Source organism: Calypte anna, chromosome 14, assembly GCF_003957555.1.
Source record: "Calypte anna isolate BGI_N300 chromosome 14, bCalAnn1_v1.p, whole genome shotgun sequence".
NCBI classification, from domain to species: domain Eukaryota; kingdom Metazoa; phylum Chordata; class Aves; order Apodiformes; family Trochilidae; genus Calypte; species Calypte anna.
Genome location: NC_044260.1, coordinates 4468724 through 4492231, shown reverse-complemented (window position 1 = coordinate 4492231; position 23508 = coordinate 4468724). Strand labels below are relative to the sequence as shown.

At 40.3% G+C, this 23508-nt stretch overlaps 1 protein-coding gene across 1 annotated transcript in view; it reads right to left on the bottom strand.

Annotated features, from left to right (window-relative positions):
• The window catches only part of CARD11 (caspase recruitment domain family member 11), a 43601-nt gene that overhangs the window by 14827 nt on the left and 5266 nt on the right, over window positions 1–23508 (bottom strand). The window contains exons 2-11 of the mRNA XM_008498542.2: window positions 8846–9058; window positions 8111–8248; window positions 7154–7479; window positions 6215–6394; window positions 4126–4278; window positions 3904–4029; window positions 3211–3408; window positions 2545–2724; window positions 1442–1496; window positions 335–453 (exon numbers count right to left, since the gene is read on the bottom strand). Coding sequence (XP_008496764.2) covers window positions 335–453; window positions 1442–1496; window positions 2545–2724; window positions 3211–3408; window positions 3904–4029; window positions 4126–4278; window positions 6215–6394; window positions 7154–7479; window positions 8111–8248; window positions 8846–9058 — 1688 coding nt within the window. The remainder of the gene's footprint in view (window positions 1–334; window positions 454–1441; window positions 1497–2544; window positions 2725–3210; window positions 3409–3903; window positions 4030–4125; window positions 4279–6214; window positions 6395–7153; window positions 7480–8110; window positions 8249–8845; window positions 9059–23508) is intronic.

The following is a 23508-nucleotide window of genomic DNA, read 5'->3' as shown; positions in this document are numbered from 1 at the left end:
TGAAAATTTTCTTAAATAAATTACAAAGCAGCTTTTAAAGAAAATCTCTTTCTTCTAATAGGAAATGTGAAATGGCATAAGGAGACAGCAAGAGGTCATAAATACCTTCGAAATATCTTTATATAAACATAAAGCAATTCTGTGATTTTGGAAAAGGCTAATAACATGGTTCTAACAAAATGCTGGTAAAAGGATTAAGGGAGCCCCTGACAAGGGCCTGGAATTTAGTCACAGCTGGGATGCAAGTGAAGTGCTAATAGGGAGCTGCGAAAGCTCTGAACCACATTAGGAGAAAGGGCCACAGACAGGCCAGGGGCATCTGAAGGCTCCTCACAATTTTGCTGACTTCACAGCTGCTGATGGAGTAACTGATGGAAACAGAATTAGAGGAACTGGTGGTGTCTGTGCGGCCATTGCTGGCATCAGCCCCATCTTCATCCTGTGCTCTGTCTGCTGTGCTCACGGATGACAGAGAAAAAGAGAGACAGCAGAGAAAATCATGTCAGATCATCTTCAATCCAGAGTTTTTCACAGATTTGCAACAACACTTAGATTATCTTTCCATTTCAGTTTATCTTTCCCCCCCAGCTTCCCCAGAGCTCTGGGACTGGCTCTGTGCCCTGCAGCACTGGGTTCCCTCTTCTTCCCCCACAGCCTCCTGATGAAACACCAGAACACACCCCACTCTTGCCAACTTTTGTTTTTTGGCTCTGCCCTATATATTTTTACTAAAACTATTTGGCAAATCAGAGGAGTAACCTGACACCAGACATGCTGTTTAACATGCCCTGCCTTGCAGCAGGACCCATGGTTCTCATCATGTTTTGTACCACAGTAAGCAAACTGCCACACACAACAAATAAAGGAAGTGCTGCCTAAGATGGTGTTTGGTTCAAGAACAGTGTTACATAAATAAGAGGAATTAGGAGTAGCTCAAACATCACTATACAGCAACAGATCTGGTAACTTGGCAGCTGGTTCCAACTTCCTCCCTTTAACTTTAAATTTCAAATTAATTTCTTTTTGCTGAAGGACAAAGAAACTCATGAGACAATCACTCATTAGGGTCTTTGCAGCATGAAATGTTTTTCCAGCAGCAAAAGGAGAATGGTATAATGACTTTTACAACAGGTGTAACACCAACTACTTCAAAGTTTGTGTAAAATAAAAGGAAAATAGGGTCACCAGAAAAATAGATAAGCCACAGGATGCAATACTGTATGTCTGTGGAGGTAACTTTGGATGGAGAGGACATTCAGGTGGAACACTCAACTACTTTAGATTATGACATTGTTCAGTATGACAGAAACTGTCTATTTTACTGACATGGACTCAGTTAAGAATTTCCCTAGTTGGCATATTTCTTAAAACAACTTAAAGAGATTAAGTGAATGAGACAAAGCAACAGAAAAGGAATAAGGACATGGGTGCTCTTTCTGACCTTGAAACTCTGATGTTTTGTTCATGCTGACAGGGGATTTAGCTCTTGGATTTATCTAAACGAAAAAGGGCAAAAATCAGCACAAATGCAAAATATTTACCACACACTGTAAACCAGATATTTTAACCTCTATTTTTATACTGTTATGCTGCAGTATATTTGTCCTCCTTTAAACAACAGAACCCAACATTTAGAAGATATTTAGGTAGCTAACTGCCACTGCAATGAATGGGAGCTAGCTACCTTGCTACTTCTAAGAGTCTGGCCCAGATGTACTGCAATTTCCAGATTCTGCTGAGGGAACAAAGAGGCAAAAGGTGAAGCAGGTGCCTTGGGACTGGTTTCAGGCAGCTGTTAGTACAACAGGCATCCTTTTGGAGTGTGCAGTGTGAAAAATGCAGCTCTATTGCCATAAGTAATGATGACAGTAAGAGCTCAGAAAGGTTATGAAGGGCAGGGAGAATTCAAATGCAGATGAAAGGAAAGAGAAGCTAAACCCCACAAATGTTAGACTGTGTATTTTTCACAATTCATGAACATAGCATCAGATAATAGCTATATGAATGCAGCCCGTTGGGAAAATCATGGACCTAACTCATGCTACCCCTTCCTCTTAAGTGGGAGGAAATTGCCATAATTTAATTCTAAATTAGGCAGTTAAATATGCTCTAGATTGTGTCCATTTCATTCCATTATTCCTTCAAGATGATGTGAGCTTTTCCACCAGTGCTTCGTTTTCTACGTTTCGTTACTTCTGTGTTGGACTTTGAGCATTATGTCATTTTTTTCCCAATACTGTTATGAAGGCAAAGAATCAATTTATTGATGACAGTCCAAGAATGGGAATGAACAGCAGAAGCAAGGAGAATACACAAAATGGGGAGAAGGGACAGAAAACTGGATGTGAAGCCTGATTATATCTGCTCCTTAAGATGCAAATCACCACAGGGCAAAAACTGACAGATCACTGTGCTTTACAAATCTGTTCCTAGTTCTACAGCACAGCATTTTCAGAGGCATGACCACAACATGTCTAAGAGACATGTTCTAAGTTTTCTAACAGTCCCTGCACTCTATCATTCCAGCCTTATATAAAGACACACCTGGATTCCCTTTAGATTCACTCTTCTCCTGAGTCGAGCTTGATCAGGCAAGAAGAATTTGTTGTCTTCTGGAGAATCTTCTGAAGTGGAGGAGTCATCTGCTTCCTGGCCATTGGCTTTTGGACTAGAAGTTCCAAAGGTCTGGGAGATAATGGTAATGGGTAGATTCCGTGGTAAACTCTGAAGGTCAGAAGGAAACATTTCTGAGACCAGTTTGGTACAACTCATGACGTCCCTTCAGAGTAATCTGATTGAACTTTCTCTGACTCCAGAGCCTCACAAGCTCACGGAGAATATGGCTCCAGACCAAGTCAGTAATTTAGATTGACATCTGTGCAGATTTCTGTTTATGGGGGCATTTTCCTTTCAAGTATTTCTAGTTTCTACCTCAGTGCAGAAATGATTTGTCTTGCTGCAGTTCTTTCCATTCCATTTAAAATTTAAGTCAAGTTGTGGTATGCCAGCCTTAGTAACAGACAGCTTGAACCCCATGGTGCTGAAGAACTCACAACACTGATATTTAGTAGAAGGAGGTTATTTTCCACAGTTAATTCATGGAGGGAACTCAAAAAGTCCCCTCTCTCCTTCACACCAGAATGTTTTTTAAAGCAAGTCTTAAAAAAAACCAAACCAAAACCAACTCGTGCCAGTCTTCCTCATCCCTACCTGGTCTTGCAAGCCACTGTCCTTAGAGAGGCGTCGGAGTTTGCACTCCAGGTTCACAATGCAGGCTTCCTTCCGAACCACCTCAATCCGGAGTTCATCATTTCTCTCCTCCAGCTCTCGAAGCTGCTTCCTGTATTTGTCCTTTTCAATCAGACAATGTGAGTACTGAGTCTGAGCCTCGTCACGGGAGCGGAACGCCTGCGGGGGAGAGAAGAAACCTCTTTTGCACCTGGGCACCAAGCACTGCTGGTGCTGCTGGTTTTTGCTTGGAAGGTGTTTGGAAAGGGAACTTCAGAACAAGTAACCAGTCTCCAGTTAGCACTGCAGTTAGGATCAGGCTGTGCCACAGTCGTGCTATTAAAAATGCTGGTGAGGAGGGGGTGGTCGTTTCCAGCTCCCTCTTGGTTGGTGGCAAAATGCTCCAGAGGGAAAAGCAGATGACTTGACACCAATATCAAGGCTGCAGGAGCTGTTGTTAAGATCTTGGTCCTGCCTGCCAGATGCTATGCTGTGAAAACAACCCAATATTACCCTATGTTTAATTGCTGTAATGCAAATTCCAACAAGAAACAATTTCTTGTAACTGTTTATTTTTAATGGCAATTTGGGTCCAATTACCCACAATTCCTCAAAGCCACGCATATGAGCTGCAGGTTTTTGCTACTAATTTTTCCCATTTTAACTGTTAGATACCTGGTCTCGCTCCTTTTCCACCTCTTCCAGCTGTATCATCACAGTGTTCATTCGGTACTTGTACATTTCACAATCTTTTCCCAGTGTTGAACACTTGAGCTCCAAATCTTCTTTCTCTTCGAGATACTGGAAATGACACAATGTTAACCACCACCACTGCTCTCAGGGGTCTTGTGAGCACTGGTCCAAGATATTCTATGGTTTTCCCCTTCCATTTCTCACCTTATCTCTCAAGTCCTCCACGTGACGAATTTCCTCTTGGAGATTAAAGATCTTGTTGACCAACTCATGCCGATCTTCCAGTGCCTCCTTACGGTCGTGTTCCAGAATATCCAAAATGGCTTTGTCTGAATCTGGCAAACTCCTCTTGTCAGCCTGAGCAAAGACATTTTTTAGAGACTGTCCGTGGAAAGAGAAAAAAGTATTGCAGGGAGAAAAGTAACAAAGACAGTAGCAAGCAAGAGGAATAGAAAATGAACATGGTGATGCAATGGGAAAGCAGAGGAGAGAGAGACATTTGTTCATATTTTAAAAGAGTGTCAGAAAATATAAATAAAGGCTGTCTTGCTGTCAGAACAGTCTCATGAAAGAACTGTTTTACTGTTTTGTTGTACTGGCTATAATTTGGTCCATTTTGGATGTAGTGACAATTCTTCACTCCAAGCCCTGCATTCGAAGCTCTTCTCTATTAATCAGCTCTCCCTAACCAGAAAAATCCCCCTTTGCCAAAGAGCAGGGCCTAAGAAAACATTCAGGGGAATTTTTAAAGCATGCTTAGGCTTTGCAGTGCTGTGCTCAGAGAATATTAAACATGCCTGGAGTAGCTTGTGCCACAGCTTCATTTTCTGTGGTGTCCAGCAGTATTTATTCTTCCAGATTTAAAATTAACAAGATTACCAGATCAGGTTCTAACAAATAAACTGACATCTAAAACTAACCATAAATAGCAGATGAAAAAGGCATATAGTGCAAGCAAGTAATATGTGTATTTGTTTTTAAAATACCTAGACTAATTTGGGATTTCAGTGACATTTTGGCTATCCAATATTTCTAATTATTCCTAGAACAAAATGCTTTTTGTTTATTTACACTTTCACTTAGGATAATGAAATTCTATTTTTAGCTATTTTGCGATTATTTAGATGTTTCTTTAGATGCTCTAAGACCAATTGAATTAATATAAAGGATTCATTGTGGACCAGAACTCTCCAAAACGTCTATACTACACCCTTTTCCAACCTTTAAATTTGATTTGTGTAAGAATTGGGAATCATTAGGCACTGCCAGTAGTTACAGCCATTTCCAAAACACATTCTATTGGTAATTTTTAAAGTGTCATTTTAAAATGCCACAAGCTTTTTCCAGCAAAGTGCTAAGGACTCTCACATATACCCTAATATTTGCCTAAGCTCTCCACAGAGTAACACTGTGCTTACTTTGCTGTATATCACCCTTTCCCCCCATCTGCCCAAACTAAGGTTAGATAAGATCCCTATGGAAGTTACAGCAGCTTTCTACAGGGTGTTCTGGGAAATAGTGACCACCCAGGTCACAGGAACCTTAATTACCCTCTGCTTCATTAAGACCCTTTGTTACAGAGACGCCAATAGCCTAGAACAGGGTCCAGAGAGCCACTGTCAGAAACTTCTGGGCTGGCTATTTAACACAGACCTGTAGTGACAGCCTGGTACAAAGAACCACAGCAGGGCTAAAAGATGGAGTTGAGCACTCAGCAATTAAACAGCTGCACTCTGCACCTTAAGAGAGCCAAACTCTCATGTACAATTTGATTTATTAAATGACATTGTTTTGTTTGGTTTTTTTTTTCTAGAACTCCTCCTCATGCTTGTGTTTGTACAAGGAGTACCACAGACAGCTGGGAGCAATATAACCAACCTTCCGTTTTTCCTAACTTTGCACTTGAGTTTATGGTAGCTTTGCAGGTGGAGGTTTCACTCAACACTTCCTAGCATTACAACAAGATTATGTGTTGAGTGTGAGGTGAGGAGCAGTAGCAGAAACCATGCCACCTCCTGTTTTCCATAGCTACTCGTTTACTCCTTGTCCCCTAATGAATACACGTGGGAGCTGTCACAACCTGCTGCTTCTCTGTCTCCTTCTCACAGCTTCCTCCAGACTCTTGGATCCTGAAGGGGACCCTCCAAGGCAGGCTGTGAGCTGTGGGGCATGTGAGGCAATATGAGAGGAGAGCAATGGCATGCCTGGAGGCAAGGAGAGGTTGGAGACTGCTGAAGCAGGAAGGATAAATTGAAGTGGCTGGAATTTTAAATGTAGCAATCTGTATTTATACCTGAATGATGGATTGTAACTCCTGGATTTTTGTCTTCATCATCTCGTTTTCCCTCTCGAGCTCCAGGACCTGTTCCTTTTTTGGTCGGTTTTCAATAGCATTTTTTAGCTTCAAAGACTGGTTCCTCTCCAGTTTGCATTCCTCTTCCACCTTGTTCAAGTGATGCTTCAGCTGATCAATCTGCAGCAACCAGGGAGCAGTGAGAAGGAGAAAGGAAAGAAATCATTCCCAGCTCTGGTATTCACTGCTCTGACAACACTCTCACTTCCAGGTGAAAACACACTGCCAGAGGTGGAGAAAATAGCTTATGCTGGGAATCCTAAGAAGAAACAGATAATTAGGTGTCCTTGGGTATGCATGTTGAATGTCCAAGACTGAACTTTTAATTCTCCAGCAGAAGCCTGCTAGTTGCTAGCTACAGCTAGTGTGGGCTGGTTGTTACTGTTTGCAACACCTGGACTCAAAAAAAATATTATAATCTTAGTTGGAGGAAAGATTTTAAAGTGGGGGAATAATCCTGAGATCAGAGAGATTCGTGGGGATGAAGGGCAGGAGATACTTGAATCTGGTGGCTGTGAGCAGCTGGACAGCATGAGCTTCCAGAACTTTCTGCCCAAGCTTCCCATACCAATAACTGTCCCAAGATATTACTGAGCCTGAAAAGCTAAAATTATGTTTTCAGTAAAAAATTCTGTTTTGTAATTTTTGTTCTAAAATGCTCTGTTCTGCTAACCCATTACAAACATGTTAATTATCTGTCATTAATACACATCGTTACAGTTGGAATTTCTGTTCAGCAGTGCCTTGAATCATCTGGATGAGCAAACCAAAGCAGAGTTCAACCCCTTCCTGCTGTCAGAAAAAGTCCCATTCTGCTTGAAACTGCTGCCACACTCCACTCTTGCTCCAGATTAAAGGAGCCCAGAGCATTTCTCTCACCTCTAACTGTAGGTCTCGGCTCCTTATCACAGCCATGCTCTTCTCGTCACTCAGCTGAGCATATCTCATGGCCAGATTGTAGTTCTCATCTTTCACCTTGACCAGCTCATCACTGTAGTTGTTCCTCTCCTCTTTCATCTTGTTGTATCTCTCCTGGAAGGTCAGCAGCTCGATCTTGTTCAGCTTTAGCTGCTTTCGCTCATCCTCCAACTGGCGAGACTTAGCCAAGAGTTCACAGCGCTGCACATCTTTTGTCTTTAATTGCTGCTGAAGCTTAATGATCTCATTCATTAGGAAATGGGTAAGGCCTTCATGTCCTTCCTCAACTGAAAATGTTTGAACAGCTTGTCAACTTCTAATAAAGCCACTTTAAGCAGAACCAGCAGAACTGAGCAAGAAACAAACGTCCCACAACACGTACAGAGGTGCAGAATATTCACAATTACAGTTAAATTTTTTATATCTTTCTAGCAACTGCACAAATATTACACAGCACACTATTACTAGGATCACCTTGTATGCACACAGAATTTTGTCTGGATAAAAGATGAAGCTTTTACGTCTGTCTTGTTTCAGCTGAGCTGACAGGTCTGTATGTGGAAATAGCCCAGACTTTGCAAAATGAATCTGTACAAGTACAATTAATCTGAATGCTCCAAATTTGTTGCATGAGTAGGTCATTAGTATAATTTAGTCCACTGGTCCATTGTTTTTTCTCTTGAGATTTCTTGTGATGTTTATCATTCAGTTTGAAGCTCTTTAGCTTCATTCAAACAAATGGGATGTTCCTGATGAATTGCTAGCTTATTTTGCATTGAATGGGACTGAGAAACGGCTGAATGCTGCTACAAGATGAGCTTACACTTCCATTTCTTGACAAAATAAAAACAAATATCAAGCCCAGTCATCAATATAGCACTTATTTCAAGAGGTTATTTTGGGATAGATTCTACTCACCAACAATAGTGGAAAATCTCCGTGTAGGTTCTTTCCCTGTCACCAGTTTGTAGAGTTCAGGGTAGTAAAACTCAAGGCTCTCTAAGAAAACTACATAGCCTCTTTGGCCCTTGGTGTGGAGAATGTCCAGCAGTCGTCCTGAGGACAGAGAGAGAGAGAGGTGACAGAAGAGCACTATGAGCAGCATTAGCAAGTACTGCAACCCTGAACTCAAATCTGCTTAAAGTTCATCTCCACCACAGCAAAATTTGTGGAAAATCTGGCTAATTGAGTTCAGCTGGTCACAAAGTAATTCCATGTATTCTTTATGTCTGTGCTGATGGTTATTCTGAAAGAGAGCAGGCAAATTGGTCTCTGGAAGAAAAATTTCAAGACACATTATGCAGTGAAGCCTTCAGCAGGCAGTACTGAGCTGCTCGGATGGCAAACCCTTCAGTGACAAATCATGGAGCATGGCAAGACAGCTGAAAACCTGCTCTTGGAAAAGCAGTGGGTGCTGCTTGTGTTAACTAAAATATTTGCCAAAGTTTTGATGGGAATATGAACTCCATGAACTCCAGTCTGCACAGCACTGAAAAGACTCTTTGTTAGCAAAGAGCAGAAGCAGATTCCCCCCTTTATGTGAAATCTCTTGTAGGAAAGATACAGGGTAAGATGATACAGACTCCTTCCAGACTTAGCAAAATAACACTGTCCAGATAAGGATGCAGCTGTAGCTATTCATAAAATAGTTACCTGCTCTGTTAATTTTGGAGGGCAGCATAAGTGAGTTAAGGACCTCATCTTCATCTTGCTCGTCGATCACCTTGCACTGCCGTAAGTAGGGGGTGAGCTTGGCGGGATTGATGTAGCGGCTCAGCACATGCCGGTTGCACTCCACATTCTCCCACAAAGCTTCCTCTTCATCTTTCAGTGTTTCCAGGCAGTCATCCATCTCTGGCTCTCCTCCTTAACAAGAGAAACCATTGGCAAATGAACATTAGACAGGACGGTTTCTATCCTGTTCCCTTTTTTTTTTTTTTTTTTTTTTTTTTGTGCTTCCATGTCACATAGGATAAGCTTAGAATGGCTTCTGACTAATGCTGGATTTGCCCTATATTGAAAGTGTTTGAACTGAAGTGGAGCCTGTCCACAGCTCATCTGGAAAGTGACAGTTCAGAGAAGTGCTATCTTGAGTCTCTGAACGATGGCATATTGCTCTCTAGTGATGAATCTGTAGCTCCTCTAACTCCATGACGGTCTCTACAAGTCAGAGAATCCCTCTTCATATTAGAAGCAATGGTAGAGGACACGGTGCAGTGCAAAGGAGGGAATGAAAAGAGCTCAGAGCAAAGACAAATACCTGCTGCAGGCAGCTAAGGCTTTCATTCTCACCTCCCTTTTCCTCTCACGTATACTGATTTGAACCTGCATTTTCTCCTGTATATATGTGATAAGCCATCACATAGTAAATGACTGCAGCACAAGAATAATTAGCTCAGAAACAAGCAGCTCTGTTTGTCTGCCTTCTGCAGATTGACTTCTGTGAGGGTAAGAATGCAAGTGCCTGCATGTTCAGCCCTTGCCTTTCTCTGCATGAACAGGGAAGTATGAGCATTGTGTCACTGAATTCTGAAAAATGTTCTTGACTCATGCAAATACTGTCACATGATTTCTGAGTGCTTGCTAAGCAATTTCCTGCCAACTCCTAATTTGTAACCACCTCATTAGAGCAGGTTAGGAGGCAGGCAACAATGAGGTCAGAAAACTTGTACTGCACTGAAGAGTAAAGAAACTTTGTCAAAATTTTTCCTTCTTCGTTTTTTAATAAATGTTAACCTTTGAAAAAAAGTGTCAGTTTTGCACTCGGGCTTTCTCAAGGTCTTGTGATCCAGGTGGTACAAGGAAGGTAAGCTGCTATTTCAAGAATTATTTTATCCAATCTGAGACAATGGTTTAAGAAGAATGTGCAGTTCTTAGGTCATATGAGCTGCACTGTATGGGACTTTGCTGGTAATCAGTAATTAAAGAGCTCAAATGTAACGTGTTGTTTTTCTTGGACCTGCAGAATTCTCTCCACTGTGTTATAATTCTCTCAGCTTCCAACTTCAGGAGCTGTGAGGCAGCCTGTGTTATATTGCAGGGCAAAACCAGCTATTTATCTGTATAGCCAGGAGCTACTAACTCCTCATCTTGGAAAAAAAAAAAAAAAGGTTCTAATCTGCTAAACGTGTTTTTCAGTGTTCTGTTGTAATAAATCACAAAATAGTCCTACAAAAATATATAGTCTTTGCTTGATACTTTCAAAGGTAAAGTCCAAAAAAATTTGTCAGAATCCAAGGCTGGGGTTCAATATCTCTATGAGAAAAATTTGGATGGGTTCTTCATGCTATCTACAAGTTAGGGGAGTATTGTCAGGGGTTTTGTTCCTCTGTACTTAGAGCAGCTCTCCCAGAGTTCTTCCCTTTGTAGTTTCACATCTTAGGAACCACTTATTTATCATTTGCTTCTAGCACATGGATTTCATTACTCCAGTGACTGCAAATAAATGGTCTGGGAGAGACAAGAGTCCTCAGAAGACAATGAGGACCAGGTCTGCTCAATGGGATTCAGAATCACAGGGGCATGGCTGCAGCTAGGAAGGAACCTCACTCACCTTAGAAACCTCTCAAAAGCTGGATGAAATTCTTACTCAATGGCACTATTTATGTGTGGTAAAGAGGAAGCTGCAGTAGCAGAGGATGAAGGTGAAACAATAGAAAGAGCTCTATAAAGTAGGTGGCTCTATAAAGTAGGTTTCACCTCCAGTGGGAGGTGAAAGAGTTACAGCTGAAGTACACATCCATTCTCATGAACTTTACTACCCACCACTTATTCTGGAAACAACAGTATTTCACTTCAAAGATGAATTTAACAAACTACCTAATTGGAGAAGCTGAACTTTTGGGAGTAGAAGGCAGTAAAGCAGAAGGTCACACAGTACTTCAGTAATCTTACAGCCACAGCTATCACTTACATCTAAAAAAAGATGTGGTGCAGGCCCTTTAATTTGAGGTAACATCCCAGGAAAGCTCACAGATGGACCTCAGAGTGCAAAAGAAGCACTTGCCTGAATTTCATAAAACACAAGATATCTTGTAATCTGCTGCACTGAACCAGAAATTATTACACAGTGTCAGCAGTTCCCCCAGGACATTAGTAAGGGATTTCTCCATTAAATGGTTCAAAGGAAAGTTCACTCATCAGTGTAATTCTCAACATGAATACATTTTTTTTTACCTGGCATTAAAAATACTTTTATCAAATAGTCCCTTGTGTGTGTGCACAATATACCCTTACTGTTATTTTGGGGACATAATGTTTAATGGGAAAGTAATAAGTATAATGCATGAGTGGGTAAGAATTTTAAAAGGAGATTTTGGGTAGCAAATTCTTGTTTAAGCACAGTCTATAATCAGGAGGAAGCTTGAAACCTTAGAGACCCACTGCCATGTAGGAGTTTCAGAACTTTCTTATTGCTTTTTTCTTTGGAGCTCCACCCTGGAAACATCCAACCAGAAGCACCACTGAGCTCTCTCCTAACTCACTGAGCTGTTCACAACTTCTCAGGGATTTCTGCTGTTTTAACAGGTAGCATTCCTCTCTGTCCTGGAGTCTGAGGTCTTGCCTCTGTTGTGGTTCTTTGGGCTGAAAGCATAACCCTCAGGTAGCTCCACTGTCTTGTGCACCTATTCCAGACACAATAGCAATATTCAGTTGATAGAAATACAGCACCCTTCTCAGTAAGCAAATATTTCTTTGCTTTAGTATTTAATATAACGTTGAATGGGAAAGAAAATGCTTGTGATACATTGAAATTCCAGTGTGCTGGTCAGAAAAGAGATGTGACAACTGAAGCTCAGTGGGAAGCCAATGAAGGTATTATATCAGTGGCCTTAACTTCCAAAAATTTTCAGAAGCACCTGCTGAAACATTATTCCCTCTTTGTCCTTCCTTTCTGTGCTATGACACAAAAGCTATTTTCACCTATAAAATTAAAAAAATGACAGCTTTACAATGTTTTTAAATGTGTAATCACTTATTTAATCTGATCTCTATTACCATTATCTAGTTTCTGATTCCCACACCTCTTGAGTTGCAACCTAACACATTCAGAAGTTGTGACATGTCAGAGCAATACTATGGCGTCCATTACAAATCCCAGGTGTGAAGTCACAGATTTGGACTGGATTCAACAGACAGAAACCAAAAAGAAATAAAGAATCCCCACAGCAGTTAAAAAATTGCTCTCCTGCTGCTCCTTTCAACAGTTAGTATACAACATTGCTTTTAACTGCAGGAGATCTTAATCCAGTAATAATCTCAGCTAGTCCCATCTATTTCAAAGGTCTCTCTAGATGCAGAAAAATAAAAGAGAGAATACCTTTTAACATGAAAAGAAACACTCTACTCCCCTCATCTCCTTTTCTCTCTCAGGGACTATCCTTCTCTTGGCTGTTGCACACAAATGAATCTTTCTATGTGTTTGCTATTTTTCTTGTTCTATTTTTCAAGTGAACAAATCACCTTGCTGTTCAAGCTGCCCTCTCTTCTCATTCGGGCTCCACACTTTCATATGTCAGCGCCACTCTCCACTGATCAAGGGAATGAAGCCTGCAGGCTTCAGAACCAGGGGTTCTACAAAGTGCTTATCATTAGGTCACATCAAAAGCTTCATTTTTTGCGGTCCATTTCACAATGGTGCAGAAATTAACCCTTCAGCTGTTTAATTATTTGCATTCCCTTGCTCTGAATTCTTGTCAGTCTGTCGATACTGAGAAATCACCATGCAGCAGGCTGCAAACGTTGGCTTCAGCCAGGCATTCTGATTTCTTGATCTTTCCTTCATGAAATATATATATAAAAAAAGGGTATTGTCCTCATACTGAGAAGCAGGAAGAAGTTGATTTTGTAAATGGAGATCTATTTTAATGTTTTGGACTTCTGCATTTGTCCCAGATGTTCACAGACTGTCAATATTCAAAAAGAAACCACAGCACACAAAATGTTCGGGCAGATTGTAAGTTAAAATGAACAGAACAATGTTAAATACAAAATACATGTGTACAAATCAAAGATTATGTAGAAATTATCCCACTTTAAAGCAAAAATAATGATTAAAACTGTATATAATTAACCTCACTACTTCCAGAGTTTCTCTTTTATCATCCTCTTTCTATGCATATTGTAGATTTCAGGGGGCAATACCCTTTCTCCAAGTTTGTACAGCCCCTCACATGATCTACTGTAACAACAGGGTGATTTTCTCAAAAGCTGCTTGTATGAATATGCAGAGATTTGCAATACCAGAGAACCACAAAGCCATAAAGGGATTTAGCACTATTTTTAATTTTAGAGGAAAGTCACAGCTTTAAGTGTGATAAGGAAACTATTCCTTTGCTTAAGGATAGGAGTGCTCTATTTGCACTCCTGACTTTCTGAAATACTGAATATCAGCAGTTTCCAATTATGCTGGCTGCACTGCTGGCCATTTTAGGCTACTGAAAACCACTTAAAAAGGGCTTAAAGATTGATTAAGATGACTAAATTGACTTAGCCATACTTCCAATTTTTTCCATACAGGTGCTGGAATCTGGACTCCCAAAGGAGAGGACACAGTATCTTCATCTGTGTTAAATTTATATTTATATGACCTTTATATTCATCCCTTCTAACTCAAAGTCCCCACCTGATAACAAAGCTGGCAAGAACTATTTTTATGACAAGGTAGGAGTAGTTAGTTAATTACTGTAAAAGGAAGGTCCTACAAAACCATTTATTATTAGTGCAGTTTTGTGACTTCATTTTACTTATTTTGCAGACATTAGAATACTTGCTGAAGCCAGCAGCACTGCTGAATGGGCTGTGCTGTATTTCTGGTTTAGGTCACAGTGGCTAATGGAAAGTGTATATGGAAAGATCAACTCTGTATATATCAGAATTCTCCCTTTATAGAAAAGATTCAAGCAGCTTACTGAATGAGACAGGTTCAACAAAATATAAAAGAAAAAATATAGAATAAGAGATACCAAAGTAATAGAAGAGCAGGAAGCTTTAAACACAAAATAGGATTATTTTCACACAAAAGTATTCTGTTTAATTCCATGGAGTCACTCTTCATGTTACACACAATCTACAAAAAAAAAAAAAAAACCAACAAAAACACCCAACCAAAAAACCAACACAAACAAACTTTCAGGGCTTCAGTGAGGTAAAGCCAGATGATAGGGAAGCCAGATGATAGCCATAGTCAGAAACACTGCTCCCATTTTCTGAACACAAGAGAGAGAATCAAAATAAACTCCCTAACTTGTTCAAAGGATTCTGGAGGCATATTCATTTCACTTCCACAAACAGAAGAAATTCCCCTCATTTCCATAACTATATGCTCAACAACCAAGTGAGAGAAAACAGACATTAATTCTATCATGTTACTCTTATTCAGCAGCTCTGTTCTATCAAAAAAGAAAGCAACAGAATAAATCAGAGGTTAATCTTTAATCCCTGTTCCTGTCTTAACAGAAGAGGGGCAGAATAATAATACTGTAGTAACTCTCTTTAATTATTTCTTCCATTGCCTTTATTTATTATCTTAGGAACAGATCCACATAAAACTTTATCTCAAAAAAAAAAAAAAAAAAGGGCAGATCAATTAAAGCAGAGATCAATTGTTACCATTGCTAGATAGTGCACCCAGTGACTTGCTTAGTGTCACCTAAACCAGAAAACACTGCATGCCACAAAGATACACAAGTTTTTCAATATTGCAGGATGATATTGCTTAAGAGCTGAACAATCCTTGCACTGAATTCCACACTTGCTACTTATAGCTTTTGTCTGCTTTTGAAATTGCACTTGGAATGCTATGGAATACCTATCACTGGACTAAGTATTCCAGAGGAAAAAAGTATTTACACACTAAGAATGTTGCTTTGCCCAGTGAAATATATTTGCAAAAAGCTTAATCAGTGCATTATTATAGGAAATAGGATCTCTGTTTCATAAAAGGCTGAGATCTGTGCTTGCCCCTTTTGCACTCCCATGGCCACAATATCTAAAGTCTATTTCTTCCTCAAGTCTGCCAGCTTTAGAGCTTCAGAGCTCTTATCATCTTATCACATAGGAAGGAAATGACTAATTTTGTCTCAATAGCAAACAGACAGCAGGTTGTGCTACCTCAGACATGCAACATCCAATCAGATTTGGTTGCAGAACATAAATTACCAATAATAAACAAAGAAATGGAAAAAATATCTTCTAAAAATACCTTACATGCTTTGCCCACTCATTTTAATGTGTATCACTATTTTCTATGTACAAGAATACTTCCAGCTCCCTCAGGAACATCCCATCTATGCCCTGCTGACAGACAAAGGAGGATCCACCTCACCTCTTTGAATTGGGCATCTAATTAAACTTAGAACTCTCGTTCCTTTCTAGAACAAATAGAAAATGGTCTGTTCAAAACTTGACCATTTTGTATTTCTACCTCAGATCCCTGTACATTTCTAGCCACTGCTGGCTGCTTAGGTTCCTTCTGGGGTCAGTGGAAAGAGATTTGTCCCTTCAGATGGAAATGTCTACACTGGTGATTAGGTGGATATGATGCTGTTTTCCCAGAGTTCAGAAACTCTTTGTACTGCCCTCATTAAATGCTAATCTATGTGAAATTAAATAATGAACAAAGGAGGTGGGCAATGAGAGATGGAGCAAAAAAACCAAAGAGAGAAAAATGAGAAATGAGGATGAAAAATGGTGAGGTCAAGGGAAAAGGGAAGATAAAAAAGAAACAAGAAAAGAAAAAGAAAGTTAGAGAAAGGGGAACTCCACAGAATGAAAGGAACATTAGTGAGATAGAGATGAAAACAGGAAAGGGCTTAGTAAAGGCAAAGGGAAGGAATGTGGGGTGTAAAGCAAATTAAGGGGTAAAGAGGGAAGACCCTTCCTGATACATAAGAAGTTAGTGTTGGTTTTGAGCATGCAAATCAAGGTAATGGCACAATAATTTAAATAATTTACCACAGGAATTTAGTGCAACTATTTTAAAGGATTTGCAAAGCAGCAGTGGAGAGCTGAAAGCCTGACATTTAGTAAATGCTTTAATCTAGACATCCTCTGTGCTGTTATGCATGATGATAAGGAGGACAACAGAAATCACTGTGCTAGCATAGTACAAATATGTTTATATATCTGGCCTTTTTTTTCATGAGTGCAGCATTAGCTACTGACATGAGCATTTCCTTCCAACTAATGAGTGCTAAAAGCCAAGATCTAAAAAAGAAGCTGTCATCCAGGAGCTGCCAAGGACTCCTGAGAATGCTTCAGAAGTCATTACAAAGTCCCAGGTTAATTTTTCTTGATACTTACTCTGTTTTTACAACGGATAATAAGACTCTCACTGGTTTAGGAGAAGGAGGCAGAACTGGGATCAAGCATAGAGTACTGTGAGATCAGGAGGAGTCTTGAATTAGAAATTCAAGTTGCTCAACGTGCAAGAGGATTTAATGATTGTTAGGTTGGGTCCCAGTAAGTGTGTGCTCACATTTCAAATCCCAACACACTCTCTGGCACCTGGAGCCAGTGTTCATAAGAGATTTGCACAGACTGAGCTATGTAAGAACCTGGTAAGGGCAAGGATTCATTAGCTGATGCATATGTATGAAACTTGCATAACCCTTGCCCAGCCAGCCTGATTCTCACTGGTGTTATTAACTCCTCAGTTCTATCAATATGACTCACACAAAAGAGGAAAAGAGAAAGAAGTGTAGCTCTACCTTACAAAACTGTTACTTAGCCAACTTATTTTGAAAATTCACACTTGCCACAAACTCTCATGTTACAAGAATTTAAAAAAATAACAAAAACACTCAAGAGAAAAACCTGCTCAACACAGCCAGATAATAACTCCTTGTGGGTGATGCTCTCATCCCCCAGCAGTCAGGACAGCACAGAGCACACTGGATGGGAGGACTGCAACTGAGTTCAAGTCAGCAGCAACTGACACTAAATTCATTGGCCAGTCTTACACCAGAAAAGGGAGCACTCCAATCTTGAATACTGCCAGACAATCTCACTGTAATTCACCATGACCCAAGAAAGTTTGAAAAGAATATTTCATATAGTAGGCTTTATAGCATGACAGAAAAAGAAGACAGAATCCTATATTGAGACTCTCATGATGTACAAAGAATAAGCAAATAAGCAGCCAATTCTCATGAGCCTTGTCTAAAGTTCAACCTGAACAAAAAATAATACTCCAAATGCATGAAAAATAATGCACATGGAAACCCTTTGCTGCATTATAACAGGAGCATGAATTGATTGTGATGAGAAAGCAATTCAGTTGGAATCTTACATGCACTACACAAAGGTATCGTAGCTCCCTACCTAGTTCTGTCCAATTTTACTCATTCATGTTTAGCTCTTAATTGCCAACAGCATCTTCTGTTGGATCAAACACTGTCCAGTCTCCTTAGGGTGATGACTGCTGTGATTTAAATATACATTTTGTTAATTTTATGTAAACACAGAACAAGTTATATCTTACTCCATCTGTCACCTCTTTGTAACTATTACTTCAAAATAGACACTAATTCTATAGAACAGACAGCTGCCTTGCACATGCTAGTTTGACTCTGGCTTGAAGAATGATGTGTGCTTTAGGTAACAAGCATCTGCAGTCTGCCCACCTCAAAGTCACTGCAAGTTGTAAGCTTCATTCCTAGCTGCAGACTGCCACAGTCTTTCATGTTCTGCTCATTGACAAAATCCTCTATCCTTGCAAACTTGCTTAAAGTTACAAGGGCATCTCAGCCAGCAGAGCACAAAAGACAGAGAAGACAACTGGATGCCATTTGACAAGAAAAAGTCTCCAATAGATCAGAAGCAGCCTGGCCTAGGAAGGACAAAACCTCACCAGGAATAAGAAGGAGCTCACTATTACCCTGTTGGAAATTAGAATTCTCCTTTCATATGGAAATGGCTGTACTTGTCTTATGAATAGATTTTCCCCACTTATGCTTTCTGGTCACCTCCTTTTCTTCTCTCTCTGTGTCCTCTCTCTGCTTGTAGCAGGGTCACAGGACTGTGTCACGTAGCACTGGAAAAATACACCCCCATCCTCTCTCTCAAACTTATTCTCTATTTCTAGTAGGCAGCAAGGTGCTGGGGGCTGCCTTACTTCCTTTTTCTTCTGAACAGAGGTTGTGGGTAACTTTCAAACATGACACCTTAGCAGAGGAAAGTCTTTGAGGAAGTGTTGTTACAGCCCCAGTGAGCTGTGTGCTGGAGATGGAGAGATCTGAGGAGCACCTCAAAGGGGTCCTCCTTTCCTGCAGGCCCTAGAGCTGGGGTTCATTAACAATCTCTGCCACTCTCTGTAAGGCCTACAATTAAGACCAGGAAAGCAGCTTGTGGAAAACATAGGAAAAAAATCTCTCCATCCAGCAACAGGGCCCCTTTAACACACTTCTATATCAATAGGAAGGAAAAATTGTTTTATTCGTTACTTGTCAGGACTATATTTTATTTCTGGAAGGGGTAACCTCTCTATGACCTTGTCTTACTGCCTTGGAGAAGAGATAATACCAAATCCCTGGAAATTCTGTATTTCTTGCAAACATTGCAAAGAGGAGTTTAAGTCTTTTCCCTTGGCTTTCTCCAACTAAGTCCATTGCTCTGATGAGATAAAATAAAATGCTGCAAAGCTTTTGTGTGGAAAACATCCCAGAAGAATTTACCAGTCAGTGGAAGAGACTAAACTGTTCTCATTGGGAAACTCTGGCCAGTTATACAAATTAAAAATTAGTACTTTTTTACAAAGGTCAAGAAGCAAAGTAGTAAAATAGCAAGAAATCTGACTATCTGTCCTCACCTGTGTGGTTCTTGAGAATGAGTATCACTGAATTCTCTGCTGACTGTGGAAATAAAAATTTGTCAAAATAGCAACTACTAAGTGATGCCAGAGTTGTATTCCATCTGTGAGCATCCTAGTCTTTAAGCACAGGGAGCTGCTGTTGAAACAGCATTTACAAACAATATGATAAAAGCAAGATTTCCAGGATTTGCACCCAAATCCTGATCTTCAGGAGCTGTTAAACAGTACAAAGGGTGATAAGAGATCACAACCAACTACAAGTCAGTGGCTGCTTTGGTTTAGTCTCCTAACTTGTGCCTTGAAGCATAACAATTCCTTATGTGTTATCTGCATTAACTGTACCTCCCAGCATGAAGTATCCCAAGCTAACAAGAAAAGCATTTGCAGAATGTGCAGAAAAGCACTTGTTTTCACTGCAGTGTTGTATTTGTGTGTGAAGTGAGGTTACATGCAATATGAGCACTAGTAAGTGGCTGCCAAGCGCAAGGATTGATTTCCCCCATGCCTCATTCCTACTCAAGGCCACAACTTGTAATTAGGGTCAGATTTTCTAAGTGTGGGTGGCATTTAGGCATCAAAATAAATGGGCAGAGTTTTGCAAGGCTTGCCTCAGAGCGTGGGATAAGAGAGCATTCTGAATCACAGAGCTGCTGAGAGTTAAGCACTTTTAAAAATCAGGCCTTTCTTACATGCTTAAATGGAAGCTGAGCTCTTTTAAAATCTTCTTGCAACTTGAGCATTCTTCTCACATGAAGTGTTTGAAAAATGGGCCTTTAAAGCTTTGTGAGGTGCTGGTTTTTACAGGAATAGGAAACTGCTGTAGGTAGCACCTTAAGTCTGTCTGGCAGCAGAATTCAAACAGTTCTGATTCTCCAGTAGTGTAGAAACTCTTCAGAATAGACATTCCTCAAGAAAGAGGGCAGACACTGTGTGTCAGAGCTTAACTCTGCTAATTCTAACTCTTCTGAATCCATGAACTATTTTGCTAACAGGTGCTTTGTAAACACTGTTGGTGCAGCAATCTCTTTTCAGCATACTGTCTCCAACTACAGCTGAGATTTTAAGCATTAGATGAAATTTTAAGCTTTATACCCTCTGAGACATATTAAAAGAAAGGATCTTTCTACATGACTATTTCTATAAGGAACAAAACATTATTTTTCTTATGCTCAGAAAATAGTGTAGAAACTATATGAGGTTTTAGATTAGACTTCCATTCCATCATTATTTGCTCTATTTATCGTTTTTTTCAAAGCTGGTAAATTCAGCCTTGCAGAATCTATACTGCTGACTCAGCTAACTGAGCTAAAACTCATAAAAATCTATTTTAAAAAGGTCCAATGATTTTATTTTCTAATCATAAATATGAAATTTAATTAGCATCTCACTGCTAACAGAGTCACCATGGAAGACAAGACTGAGGAATTAGGCACAGGGATGGAACATCAAGCATAAAACAAAACAACTGTTATGCAGGAGGCAGTTTAACTCCTGATTTCCTTCACTCAGGTTTGAGATCTTTTATGAATTATGTGCTGTGTTCACAGGTTTCTTTCTTTGATGGCAAGGCCCTTCTATCTTTGATAGCAGTAATTACTCTAGCATGAAATAGCATCATGTGAAATACAAAATAACAACAGATAAGGTTCAGTATGGATTAGAAAGAGAAGCAAGATAGAGCAAGTTGGTACTGAATTCAAAATCCTATTTTGCCATGAGCTACCCAGGTCAGTAAGTGTTTCAAATCCTATAAAAGCAATACACTCATCAACTGAGAAAAGAACTTGTATTATTCTCCAGGGTACTGCAAACATCAGAAAGATTAAAGGAATTTTTTTAAAGGAAGCATATGGAGAATTTTAAAAGCCTCTTTAAAATAGGAAATGTGCCCAGCCTTTTCACCATTAGCATTCCTGCAATGTATGTCCTAGGCTGACATCAGCTCTCCTCTTGGCATTACTGGGCAAAATTCTGTTTACTGAGAGCTACCTCTGCCATCTTCTCTCCTTGAGAGGACAGGAGCTCTTGATCTGTCTCAGTCCATCCATGCCTGTGTGAGAGGGTGGTGTGAGTGCATTTCCCTTCGCAGCAACCCAGATGGTTGCCTGAAGTGAAGGCAGGGACCTGAGTCTTTCTGCTGGTGCTCCAGGAGGTTCCTCAATGAAGCAGCACAAAACACAGAAGGTCACAGAAGAGAGGACTTGGTGAGAAATGGGCAAGTGCTGTGGGAGAGCTCTGAAAGAGCTCCTGATCTACAGTAACCACAAAACTGCACTTTCTCCTTATGCTCACACTGAAATTGTTCACAGCAGGCTAGTGTGGGAGGAAGTGTTCACAGGACCTGGCCTGAAAGCAAGTAATTATTAATAATTGCTCAACTGCTAGAGAAGCTTTTGGGGTAACTCCATGTGTGTGTGGTCATGCCTCTGGGCTGCTCTCAGTGACAACATTCTCTAGGGTAAAAAGGACATCATTAGTGCTGGTTCTGGTTACTTGTGGGTAGGAAACTTTTTATTTCTTGTACTCTTCCTGATGGGACTTGAAAGCTGGAAACATCCAGGAATGTGATTGAAGCATTCCAAAAGGTTACTGCTTGCAGTGTGACAAAAGCAGCCCATCTTTTGTCATAGTAATCTACTTTCCATCCAGAATGGAAAGTAGAAGTCAGACATCAAGGAGCAGTTAGGGGACAGTGAAGCTATCTTGGATGCTGTGTCAGACTCATTTTCTCTTGAGGATCTCACAATGCTTTCAAAGTACTGTTCAGTTTTAAGGACAGCCACTAATGAGAAGAGCAGAATTTTCATGCCAGTTGTAAGGATCAATGGGCAGGTTTACCCAATCACACCATGTATCCACGGAGCCAAAACCAAGGGAAGCATCTCCAGGTTCTCATGATCTGCTCTTTTGCTATCCCTCGAGTATATCCCTCCATCTCTCAGCAGAAAACCTTGTAGAAGAAGAAGCAGGCAGCTGCAATATCTCCTGTTGGGCTTATTTAAGGCCAAATCCTTGGCAAAGAAAATTTCTGGTCCAAGGCTACAGAGTTTACTGCCTCCATGTGAGCTGAGGAGGAAGATGGGAAGGTGCCCACTTCAAGGCATGCAGAGAGGGACACAGACTTGTGGGATGTGGCATTGCACAGCCCACAGAGGCTGATGTCCTGATCTGACTCTTCACAGTGGCTCTACATGCAGGACCAGAGGATCAATACTGCAGGACCATGTTGACTGAGACACATCACAACAATCTGTCCTACAACAACCATCTGCATGTGGAAAGCATTCTCAAGAGAAGGAAAAAGAAGTGGATGAAAGACTCAAATGAAAATATGACTTTTTCAGTGCTAAAGCAAAATGGCCTCTTTGCCTTCCTTCCAATTTTTGATTTTTTTCATTTGCTGTGCTTGATGTGCTTCGTTTCCCATAGGATCAGTCACAAATCAGAAGTGATAGATATCTCAGTTCTGAAGCATGCTGTACAGACAGAAGTTTTTGGGTGTCTTCACTCACCTGATGAAACTCTCATATATGGGACAGTAATGGGAATCAGAGAGAAAGAGGAAAGGAGATACTAAATAAGACAAGTCAGACAGTCAGGTTGGACTGAAGGTAAAGAATCATGGGACGTCCTGTGAAGGCCAAAGTAACAGTAACAAACCACCTCCAGACTTTTCTCATGTTTTTTCCTCACGGCAGCTCAATGTTCAAATTATCTTCACTGTTCCAGTCCCTTTGTGCAGGGACTGTACTGAGATCTATGTTGATGGAATTAGCAATTGAATAGCTTTGTATCCAATATTTCTAATATTATCCTGCTCAAGCAGCTTTGGATTTATATGCTATTATCATATTATAATGATGCAGTTGTAATGAGTTTGTGTTTCTCTGCATTGCAGAAAGTGCTACAGTCTATCTGGAGGTTGTCATTAAATTCACAGCCTTCAAAGCAGCATTCAAATTCTGACCATTTTCTGTTTCAGACCCAGTTGTCCTTCGCAGGTGAAAAGGTTCAGTCCTTCCTGATACTGTATTCTCCCATGGCTTCTAAAATAACTCCTGACCCAGACACTGCTCTCCCAGGTGTGCAGCCCCAGTTGCTCAGTGATTCAGTGAAGGTGTTACTGTCAATAGTATTTAATTCCACAAAACTGCCTGGGTGCTGCTCTTCCTGTGGATGTAGGCAAGTCACAAAACCACCATTCTGTACTCTATATGAAGATGTCCAACTATCATTTTTCCTTTCGGCCACAGCCTCACAGATTTAAAAATAACCTGATTCAGTCTTTCCAGCCTTACAGGAAATGTAACATTGTTCACTGTTTTTCTAGCAACTAAAGCAGAAGGAAAACCCACTCTTTTCTGTCCTAACACAGAAGTTTAAATATCTTTCAGTTCATGGTCAAGGAGAAAAGATTCAATCACCAGTTGCACTGCAGTTTGGCAATGAAATGTATTTGGTGTAAATCTTCAGAAAAATAGCTGGAACAACCTTCCTGTGTTTT